Source organism: Electrophorus electricus, chromosome 10 (assembly GCF_013358815.1).
Source record: "Electrophorus electricus isolate fEleEle1 chromosome 10, fEleEle1.pri, whole genome shotgun sequence".
In the NCBI taxonomy this organism is placed as follows: domain Eukaryota; kingdom Metazoa; phylum Chordata; class Actinopteri; order Gymnotiformes; family Gymnotidae; genus Electrophorus; species Electrophorus electricus.
Genome location: NC_049544.1, coordinates 8,651,206 through 8,663,123, shown reverse-complemented (window position 1 = coordinate 8,663,123; position 11,918 = coordinate 8,651,206). Strand labels below are relative to the sequence as shown.

Genomic DNA, 11,918 nt, shown 5'->3' with positions numbered 1-11,918 from the left:
TGTTAGCTATATCTACGAATGTATTTCACTTTAATAGAAATATTGTTTCTTATTATATCCCAGTACTGACGCATCAGCTTTACATTTTATTTAGAATCCAAACTTTGAAAGAAGTTGTAACCAGAATAAGAAGGTTGAAGTTGAACTGTGCTGGTCCTCTTGGCAGTGTCCCTTCTAACCCATTGCTGTAATTGCAGGGGCACTGAGCCCGCTGAGTGCGGCGGCTGCAGCCGCGGCAGCAGCAGGGAGGGTAGCTCTGTCCGGACACTCGGGCGCCAGCGGCGTGCTCCTGGTCAGCAATCTCAACGAGGAGGTAAGTCCTTCAAGCGCTTTGTTCAGTTCTGCCCTCCATTACCTTCCAGTCAGAGTCTATGTACCTTTGTGTTGCCTTTTAGTCATACCATTTTTCAGTGTATCCATGTTTATTTTGATAAGCGTGAAATACAATGTATGAAGTAAATCCCCTGGTATGGGTTGGAATTGCATCTGTTTGGTTGGATTCCTCATGCTAAATAAACCTTAACACTTTTTTTGCTCCAGTTTTGCCCTTGGGATATCAGAACATGACATCCCACTTTCATAGTTTTAACTAATTAAATCACTTTGCCTAGTATCTTTTTGTTTTGTCTAACATTTGTCTAATTGGCAGTACAGAGAATTCAACAAATTATTTGGTGTGGGATGATAACAATAATTCAGAAACTATTTGTTACAGACTTTGTCAATCAGCTCTTTACTTGCATGTGTCTGCCTGACTGTGTCTTCCAAAAGTCACTTCTGTGCCAGAAATTACTTATGGCCCTGTCCTTATATTTTGCTGTTTCTCAAACCTGATCATTGTCTCTAACTTTCTCTCTCTTTCTCTGTCCACCTGCTTTCTGCTAAATTGATCTGAAACTGGTTAAATGTTGGTGTCATATGTTTGTCTAAGATCTTCTCTCTCCTGCCCTCTCACACTTTTGAAACTGAGTACAAGTATGAAATAAAATGGTAACTGGTCATCTGTCATATGAGAAGTCTCTGAATTTTAATGTGGCACTCCATTTTATGGTAATTCTGTTAAGTGTGTTTGCCAGGTCCGCCATGGTTTTCTCTGTTCATGCCATAACTTTGAAAGGTGGTTTTGTTTTGTTTTGTTTTTTTGTCTACCCCAGCATGGCCATTACAAGGAATTGGGCCATACTGCAGTGCACGACTGAACAGTTTACTTGCTTTCCAAATCTACCATGCTTAAGCCTGTCCTGAATTTGTCTGCTGCATGCTTTTTTTCCCCCCCTCATGATGTTATTGTTATCATTATTAGAGGCTTTTTAATTTGAAATGAATGTATCTTGCCCTAATATTGGGTGACTACATTGGCACAATTATTTGCTATATAAACTAGAAATTGCATAGAGCAGCCATTTTTCTGACCAAACTCCTGCATTTCCTGTGTACTGACCTGTATTTATATATTTTTTGTCCCCCCACTCTTGTTTTTTATTCTGCATTTGTCTCCCTCCCCTTCCCCTCTCCTCCCCTGTCCCCAATCATTCCCTGTTCTCTCCCCTCTCTTCCCCTCTATCTCTCTAAATCCCTCTCTTCTCATCCCCATATGTCTTACCCAATCCTGCCCCACCCTGGCCACACCTCCACTGTTCATGCTCTGTGCTTGAACAAATATGTTCCTCGGATGAACTTGCCCCCAATTAACTGCCTTGAACCATGATCCATGACCACCTCACCATTCTGCGGGAAACCACCCTCCGTTATGGATGATCTGTTCATCTCTGCTCTTCCTCGACTCTTCTCTCTACCTGTCTCACGCTGCTTGCTCTTCTCTCCTTCTAAAGATGGTTACGCCCCAAAGTCTGTTTACCCTCTTCGGTATGTTCTTGTTAGCACTCTACCTTTTTTGTTTTTAGTTTATTTAGATTTTATTTGGATTCCCCCTGCCCCATATTTTACTTACTCTTTTTATTTAGTGTTCTTTAATGTTCACCTTTGTTGACTTTTAGTTTGCTAGTTTTTAGTTTTAGTTTTTTTGTTTTTTTTCCTTCTCTCTCTCTCATAGTGCTTTTGTATTTACTTTAATGCATGAATGTTTGTTTTTTTGCATGTGCTATCACCCCAGAGCTTAATTTTTGTTAGTTTTTTTTTTTTGTTTTTGTTTTTTTTAATTTGAGGGTATTTCAGAACCTCTTGCTTCTTTTCAGACTGTGATCAGTTTTCTTCATTAGGGAAAATGTTCTGTCTCTCCATTATGATAAATCTATCTATCTTTCCACTCTGTCTAAGTTTCACTCTGTTAAAAGCTAACTGTTCCTCCCTCTTCCCCTCCTCCTCCTGCCTCTCTTGCTGCTTGTTGCTCTAATGCAGGGGTGTATGGCGATGTGCAGCGTGTGAAGATCCTCTATAACAAAAAAGACAGTGCATTGATACAGATGGCTGATATGAATCAAGCCCAGCTTGGTAAGATTATTTCCTGTAATTACCCTTCTATTAAGGCCGTAGTTGAGAAGCTGGGGCTTTACTGGTCTTTGCATGTACAAGATATTTAATATTTCGCCTAATACTTAATATTATTTATTACTTATAATTTTCAGCAATTCCTGTAGAATTTAAGTATACTCCCCCAATTCCTGATGCTTAAAAACTATTTCTTTTTATTTTTCCAGTGTCTTTTATTTTACATTATTTGTTTTTCCATCATCCTGCTAACTCCAGTGTCATTTAGTAAATAAACAAATTGGGTCTTCGAGTTCAGTCATATCATACTGGTACAAATTTATGCTACCTTTTTAGCTAAACAACAAACACACAAACCTAGCATATCAAAGAAATTGCATCATTTTAACATATTTATCATGTTATGTTATAGACCACACTGTCTTAAATGTCTGTTGGTCGCACTTTGTGCCTTAACAAATTAAAATTGCAAGGCAAAATAGTGCTGTAGAATATATTGTTAATTATTGCAGCTTTGGTATTTGCGATGATGATGATTACATAGAAATCTACGACATGCAAATGAGCCCTCAAATTAATCACAAAATGTCTGATGTCAGCATTCTGACTAATCCTAGATGTTCCATTGAGTGGCGTTTGGGCATTTTTATGAAACTGGACATTTACGTGATCTTGCTCTTACTTACAGCTGCACTTTGTTTGGAAGGGTAAAGAATGTGAGGTGCACTGCTTTTTTTTTTTTTTTTTTTTAAATCTCCCCCTGTGGGTTCATACGGTATTTTTGAACTTTAGGGGTCTGACTTTTTGTTTTTTATCTGGCAAACAAACTTAGTTGCTTGCTAATTATAACATTCAGAAACTTATAATGTACCACTTTAAAGACTTCAAGTCCTTTAAAAAAACAGGTTTGTGGTCCATCTTTAGAACTGTCAGTAAAGTTTTAAAAACTGCCTTGCCATGCCTGTGATTTGGTCCACACACAACTGTGCATAGTGTACACTACTTGGTTGTTAGGGTTTGAACTTGTGTACTTGGGTGTTTGCAGCTTTGGAGGCACCTGGTGTGTCCGTGTGCGTGTGTGTGTGTCCGTGTGTCCCACACCCTTGCTATGGACTATGAAAGGTTTCGTGTCCAAGATCCCTTCTAGGGTGTTCTCCAGCCTTATTAATCAGTGATGGAAAGGGAGTGATGGATGGCTGCTCTGAGTAGTTAAAACATGGGGTGGAATGACTTCAACATGCATTTTTCAGGAAACCTATGGCTTTCTTTGTTTAAAATAAATGAAAGATTCAGATTAAATCACTACAGCTTTTATAGAATTGAAAATTGACAGCTATCTTTTAACTTGGAATCACTTGCACCTTATGACAGCACTAAAATTTATGTAGCCACATTCGTGTATAAAATTATTACTTAACACTTCTGTGAATTTATTCCCATAAAATTGAGCCATAATAAGTCAGTTCCTATTCATTCCCATGATGAATTCCATGAGGTGTTTTAGCAAAATCATTTAAACATCATAAAATTAGTAGTTTAGTGTGCTTAAGTTCTCCTCTCTACTGCAAAAATGATCCAAGATTTACACACAGGAGTTGGTGGTAACATGTTACCAAAGAAGTATGTTAAATGAGATTTTTCATTTAGTAATTTGAATTAAAATAAAGCGAATTATTGTATAGTATTAACTACCTCTGCAATTAATGTAGTTCTTCCAGCTAAACCTTAAATCAACTACCCTAGCCACTCTACAAAGTTGCGTTGGCATCTGCTAAATGTACTATGTGGCGTCAATGTAGATAAATGCAGATTACGTTTTTAAGAATTGTGCTTATTTCATGCTTTTAGAAGTATTGGAAATGGTAGTATCATGTAGTAAACTACATTTCTCAGCAAGTGGAAAAATATTTTAATTCTGCACCTTGATTGAAAATGACTGTTACTGCATAAATGTCAGTAATACTGGTATTCATTGCTCTAATACCATGTTACAGAAAGTAAAAAATTAGAACAATTGGCACACCTTTGGGCTGTATAGTAAATCATTTTTGGAATTGTAGTTGTGCTTGGTGTTTGTCAGTGAGTTTGTTCCTGCCCTCTTATTCTGCTCACCTTTTCTAAACATTCGTAGCAATGAGTCATCTTAACGGACAGAAGATGTATTCAAAGATCATCCGTGTGACCATGTCCAAACATCAGACGGTTCAGCTACCTAGGGATGGTTTGGATGATCAGGGCCTCACCAAGGATTTTACCAACTCTCCTCTACATCGTTTCAAAAAGCCTGGCTCCAAGAACTTCCAGAACATCTTTCCTCCTTCTGCCACCCTTCATCTGTCAAACATCCCGTAAGTGCAGCCTTCTTACTTGGCTCTCATCTTTTTTCCACATGTCAGAATGCTTAACCATTGTCCTGTCAATTTTACAGACAAGACATAACTGAAGATGACCTCAGAGTACTGTTCACCAACTCCGGAGGCACTGTGAAAGCTTTCAAGTTTTTCCAGTACGTTTGCTTGTCTGGTGCAAAGAGTTACTACATTACTAAACTAAATTGGAAGTTATTTCTTTTATTGTTTTTTTTAGTGATATTTGTCTGTTGATAACCATTTTATTTTTAACTACAGAGATCGTAAAATGGCTCTGCTCCAGATGTCTACAGTTGAAGAGGCTATTCAGTGTCTGATCGATCTCCACAACTATAACATGGGAGACAACCATCATCTGAGGGTCTCCTTCTCCAAATCAACAATTTAAAAAAAGCTGAGACATCTTGATCTCTTATATTTTCTAGCGTTACCTGTTGACTGTTTTGGTGCACTGGGGACCATAGTTTGACACTTTTTTTTCCCTTTTGTTTTACCAGTCATTCCTTGAGAAAATGTGGGTGAAAAAATGAAATGGAATTTATCTGGAGGGAGAAAAAAAGATGATGTTTTACCCTGTTTCCCAGTGTCCCTGATGTATGGTTCCAAGTCATGTACCTTCCCCAGTTCTTCACTAGAGGAGGTTGGTACCTCTTTTTAGTAAAATTAGTTAATAAAGAATGTGCCTTACTCAGCAAACTAGCATAAACATTTTCACCACGATATGTTTTTCATACACCCAAAAATTCAGTCACATGGGGACATAGGCTTCTTTGTTGTGAAGGTGTAAAGTTTTGTAAAATCAGCAGTTTTTGCTTTTTTTCTCCCATGAGTGAATTGTACAGTGTGCGAATCCTGCCTCAGAATTCAAGCCCACGTTTGCTTGCTTTTTGTGCTCATTTGTCTGTTTTGTTTTATGCTCATTTGATTTGTTAAGGTTCAGGAGCTTGGTGAAATATCCAGTGAAATGTACATAAGACAATTCTAGTGATTAATTATGAAGCTTACTGTTCAACACAAGCTTTAATACTGGTCTGGATTTCCCAAGTGATTTTTAAAAGCATTTATTTTAATGTACTACCTTTTCTTTTGAGCATCTGTGTTGCAGGGTCTTTTCTTTTTTTTTTGTTGTTGTTTTGTGGACTTGCACAAAATTGTTTTCTGCATGTGCTAACTGGTCTAGTTAGTTTTGAGAATATTGAGAATCCTTGTTCAGGTAACAGCTGTTGCATGCATTAGTAAAGGCTGACAAATGTGATCCTGACATTTTGACATGAGTGGTGCAGAGAAGCAGGACAACCTGGTGGGACCAAAGTTTGTGCCTTTAGTCTTAATTTACTGAACACCAGTTTTTAGGAGATTCTGGTTTTGTATTTCCCAAAAGCAGAACCCACAGACAACCTAATGCTTGACCCACTTAAAAAGGAAGAAAATTCTGACGGTTATAAAGAAATAATAGCCCACTTTCACCCATTTGCTTCCAGAACCTCATGGGGTGCATTTCTCACATGAATGGACTGTACATTTTGAGATGGTGGTAAAGAAGTTATGTATAATTCTTTTTTTTTTTTTTTTTTTTTTTTTTTTTTTTTAATACTTGTTTAGAAATGTAATATTCAGTATAGTTTGGACATGGCACAATTAAAAGATCATTTTTTCTAACAAAGTGGGAAGGATTGACTTGGTTGTTTGTTTCTCTCTCTCTCTCTCTCTCTCTCTCTCTCTCTCTCTCTCTCCCCTGTACTTTGCTTTTCTTCTGTGGCATGCTCAATAAATACTTCTGTAGCTCTATTCATCATCTTTCTGTCTCTCTCTCTCCTTCTCCCTCACTTCTGTCTGTCTTTTTCCTGCCCCTCTTTAGTGACGTGCTTTCCCTTAGGTTGGAAAATTATGAAACCTTTTCTGGAATTAAAATAATCCAATAGGGTCAGGAGAGATTGTTTGACATGCTGTGTGGAGCTTCAATATGTTTGCACCCTGTAAATTGACTTTGTTCATTTTTTCAGCATCTTTAGTCTTGTTTATATAGTTGGTGATCAGTGTCACAGATCCAAGTTAATTTCTGCCTGTCCATCTTCTCACTCATGGGTTTTTTGTTTGTTTGTTTTCTTTTTGGTTTTTTTGTTTTATTTTGTTTTTTCTCCAAAATCTCTGGGCTGATGATGCCCAATGAGAGAGCTGTCATTTCATTCGTTGGATCACACTGGATTTTTTTTCCACAGCAGCATTTAGGCGCTAAAGGTGACGTTAAATGATTGTCATCAATGCAAAAAATGACTCTCATTCCATGTTTTGGATACAAAACCTGAGGTTGATTTGAATGTTTAAACCTGCATGAACAGCAGACCAGTCAAGTTGCACGTTAATTCCTCCACTTTTATTGGCAAGTTCTGTCTCGGAAGATGCTTTGAGAAGGTCTGCCAGACGTCCTGTATTAATAGAAATGGTTGGGGGTATCTCCTAGCATGTCATGGACTGGGGCATTTGCTCTCCTTGATTACAATACATTTGTATACAGTAGCTTAGTAATGAACAGAATAATTGGCCCTCTAGACTTGATGTAGCCATAGTGTTTGTGTAGCAGAAATTACTAAATGTTTCAAGTTACATTTTCTGTAGATTTTTATTTTTTTTCCCTTTAACTTTCACCACTTCATTGCTACCATAGCAACAACTAAGAATGTGATGTCAATACTGTGCAATTTGCCTAGCCACTGGAAATTAAGTCCTTAATTCTGATATTTTGTAGGAGCTCAACGTAAGTGTGTTTTGTTTTTTCTTCTGTGTAGTGCTGGTTATATCTCTTACAGAAGACATAAGGTGTGATAACTGAAAATGACTGATTAGAGTCGAAGTATACATGCATACACATTCTATATAGATAGTAAAATCTGCGGTATAGTACAAAATGTTTCCAGAGAAATGTTTTGGACAGATTTATCACCGGCTGTGCAAGCCAAGCGCTTACCACCAGAAATAACTTCTGTGAATGTGTGTCAGAATTACAGTGAATGACATAAGGATTCTGGAGAGAGAGGACATTTTGGACAGAGGTCCTTTATCAGCATATGAAGTTGCACAGCTGATGTAGGACCTGTCTGAAGCACCCTGTTTCTCTGGAAATCTTGTGTACTTCAATGAACTTTTGACTGTTTCTACATCTTTTCATCTTTTACTACAGTACTCTTTAGTTCCATCATCTACACACCCACACACCATAAACATTCCTTTAATAGCTGATGAGGGACTTCTGTCCGAAAAGTCATGTTTCTCTACTATTTTGAATCTCTTACTAAAATTCTCTCTCTCTCTCTCTCTCTCTCTCTCTCTCTCTCTCTCTCTCTCTCAATCATATATATATATATATATATATATATTAAAAAAATGGAAGAGAGAGTGAGAGGGAATATAATGTTAGTGTAAATAGCATCTGTCTCAAAAAAGACAGGTAGGTGCTATTTGCAGTGTAAGTGACTGCTATTGCTCCTATAAGTCAACATAGCAACATATTTACATTTTAGGTTTGAGTTTCTATACTAAGCTCACAAATTAACTTCTTTTTTTCTTTTCTTTTTTTTTTTTTTACACTGTTTTTCTACTGATTTGGCCATAACCTATATTAAATTATAATTGTTTTACCATGTTAAGTGCTAACTGTATCATTCTTACCAACAACTTCTCTCCAGTGCCTCATCACTGTTGCCACATTGGTACTGTAGCTACTGGTACTATTTCACTTATGTTTTGTAATGTAGTTAAATAACCACCAAGTATTTTCAGGACATTAGTCATTTGGTCTGAAGGTGTAATGAAATGTGTTGTACTGAAGACAGTAAAGCAAAGCAAATTATTGAACATCATCAATGTCAGCTCTGAACACAGATCAGTGAGATCTGTTTTACTGATGCTCTAGTTTTACTTTACCTAGCTAGCTAATGTTATTCCTGGTCATACGTTGGTGAAGGTTCTGTCATCAAATTTCATGTGGAAGTCTGAAATTCTGTTGCGCTGTCGGCACAAGATTTAACAGGCAGTTAGTGCACAAACCAGGCTGTGTGTTTAATGCTATTTTCACTAAATATAAGTAGATACATTGCAACATGTACACAAATACATCTTCCAACTTTTGACCACTGGTGCACAACCAAGCCACTACTGCCTCCGTTACACTGCTCTGTTGACAATGGTCTGCCTCTGGCAACTAATTTTAGAATTGTGGTCAGAAACTAATTAGTGATGAATGCAGTCGTGGGTGCCTGACAAACTGTATGGCCACAGATGGGCTAAAGTCTAAAGGTGAGTGTGTGACTAGTAGGCTTAACCATCTCTCTACCATTACTTTTTAATTGTAAAAACAAGCCTTGTTTTGTTTACTTAGAAAAGGTTCACAGCTGAAGAAACTAAATCACTGTTCTTATTAAAATGTGTTGTTTGGTTGCAAAGACTATTTGACTTATAATGGGAAGAAACCAGGCCATGATATGAACCTCTATTACGTAAGTGCCACTATTGTGTTAATGCATTGAAGGAAAAAAAAAGCTTACCTCTGCCTGTTGACTCTTAGGACAAGCACCCATATAAAAGTATTAAGTGACACTTCCCACAGAATTTGGTAGGCTATATTTGTTTCAGATAGAAAGGAGAAAAAAACAAACTTTTTGCATGCCTGTAGTCCCTTTGCCATTTCTGAATCTTCGTTGGATAGATGTAGCCATGGTGATGAACGTTCTGTCTGGCTGTGTCTGATGAAGACAGTCCTCTAGCCTGTTTCAAAGTTGGGCTCCGCATGCTGTGATTCATCACGCGGCCTGACGGCTCTGTTGCTGAATGCCGCTTTTATTTTGCACACTTAAATCGAAAGACTTGTGTTCTCAATCTACCTTTATAAACAAAAATGACACAATAAATCAGGGCATGGTCTCAGACCAAATCAATACCTCGTCTGGACCATGAATCATGCTCTGCAGACATCTGTATCCATCCACCATCACACCAGTAAAAGGATGGAGTAGATTTCCCCTTCTATTCTCTTTTCTGCACATAAAGCTTTCTAGTGCTCGGTAAAATGAGGCGTTATACCTGGAAGAGTTTTTTGCTTTGAGATTGAGCAGTGAATGCTTTTATCACCTCTACTCCTTCTCCCTTGCTACTTTATTAGCAACAGTTATTAGTTTTGTCATTAACATGTTCCAGTTTACATATTTACTTATCAGCAGTGCTCTTTAAAATGGGTTCCGCTGATGTAGTGTCTCTCTTAATACATTTGTTGCCATCCTCTCATCCTTCCAGCACAATCCAGCTTTCCTCATTCCGATTTACAGAGATACCCACCCTGCTGTTCTGATATTCTACTTCATTTACTAAGTTCACTATTTAACCATCAGTGTATGGCAGAGTGTAAGCATTAACACAACCTTCAGCTCTCTTAAAGGGCCAGGCTGTCTCAATTCATCATGAGCGCTTATAATCGCCCCGTGCGTCATCCCCCTTGCCCCAGGTGCCATGACATCTAATTCGGCAGTGGCTACCTGATAATGACAATATTGATTTGGTCTGTGTTCCTTTTTAGAGTAGACATGCTTGTGTCTTTTTATGCTCTGGCTACTTCATGCTGAGTACCTCCCATTTTTGGCCCAGTGTGGCAGTGTGTTGCGGGATTGTCATGGTGATTGCTGTCACCAAGCATGGGGGTTGAGAAATTTCATGAGCCTGTGTTACTTCTGTTCGCCTGGAGCAAGACTTCGAGAGTCAGGGGGAATAGAGGGACTTCAGATGAAATTACGCAGGCAAGGCGAGATTTCCAGAAACGCTTTCCTAGCTACACTGATCGAATGAAGTATTAATGCACAGTGTGGGAGAATATCGCTTATGAAAAGAATGGCCAGGGTTTCCGTGCTTTTGTTCCCAGTAATGACTTCATACACAACAAAAGGCACCAGACTTATTGAATGCTTTTCGTGACTCATATTTGTCAGTTCTAGTGTACGAGTTAAAGGGATTTTGGACTAGTTTCAAAGTGGAATTAATAAGTTAATTAAAAGTAGATTATCTGCTGTTTTTCCAAATTTGTATTAAGGCTAAACTCTTGCCACAAATGTGCACTACATATTCAGATTAGAAATTCCTTATTTGTTTGATATTAGAATTTTGTTACATGAATATTTTATATTTAATATTTTTCATGATGTCTGCTTGTGTTTAATAAACCTGTTATAATGATTCCATTTCCTGTCATTATGAAACATGCATATTTGCTTTTGAGAAACACTATATTTCTTATAAGTGCTATTAAAATCACCCTTTAAATGTAGCCACAATGTGAGAAGGTCATATTTAATGCAATTTTTTCCATGTTGAAAGGCTCAAATCTTGTAATTGTCTATGTTAAGCTTACAGCTAAATCAACTGAATCTCTTCCATTTGTCCTTTTCCTTCCAAGCACAGTCCTGCCCCCATATGTAAGCAGCGATGTCTTTGCTAATGTCTACAGAAGAAGGAGGAAGTTTCTGTCTCTCAATAGGGTTCTTGCTATTCTCACCTCTGCGTTGCCATGCAGGGAGGGTGTGGCGCAGTGCATGCTAAGGCTGAAAGCAGCCGGTGGCAGCTGGGAGCAGTGAGTTCACTGTGAGATCAGCCCTCCCCCCAACTGACTAGCCCTCCCCTGACTAGCCCTCCCTCTCCCTGCGAGCCAGCTGATAGAGGGCTGGCCACGGTCGGGGATGCAGCTCTGGTGCCGGTCGGAGAGGTCAGAGCACTAATGAGATGCCCAGGGAGAGAATGACAGGAGTGTGCATGTGTAAATAATCTATTAATTACAGGGAGGCACAGGATGAATAGGAAACCTTTCTTTGTGATATCTTCATCCCTTCCCTGCAAGCCCCCACCCTGTCACACAGCACATCACCTAACTGACACACCCTTCTGCAGGTTCATGAGAAATCACAAAGACAAGCTTATTCAGAGATTAAAGCAAAATCCTCTAGATTGCTGCATAAAAAGGTAATTTACAATATTAAACTGACTTTTATCTATATGCAAATGACTTCCCCCCTACACTTATTTAAATAATTGATGTGAAGGTTCGAAAGGGAGAAGTGAGTTATT

General features: G+C 38.3%; 1 protein-coding gene across 2 annotated transcripts in view; it reads left to right on the top strand.

Moving 5' to 3' along the window:
* The window catches only part of ptbp2a (polypyrimidine tract binding protein 2a), a 16,414-nt gene extending 8,991 nt beyond the window's left edge, over positions 1 to 7,423 (top strand). For both annotated transcript variants that reach the window (XM_027015762.2, XM_035530842.1), the window contains exons 9-14: positions 198 to 313; positions 1,833 to 1,866; positions 2,359 to 2,451; positions 4,580 to 4,796; positions 4,877 to 4,954; positions 5,076 to 7,423. In XM_027015762.2, coding sequence (XP_026871563.2) covers positions 198 to 313; positions 1,833 to 1,866; positions 2,359 to 2,451; positions 4,580 to 4,796; positions 4,877 to 4,954; positions 5,076 to 5,205 — 668 coding nt within the window. In that variant the 3' untranslated portion in view covers positions 5,206 to 7,423. The remainder of the gene's footprint in view (positions 1 to 197; positions 314 to 1,832; positions 1,867 to 2,358; positions 2,452 to 4,579; positions 4,797 to 4,876; positions 4,955 to 5,075) is intronic.
* The last annotated feature ends 4,495 nt before the right edge of the window (positions 7,424 to 11,918 follow it).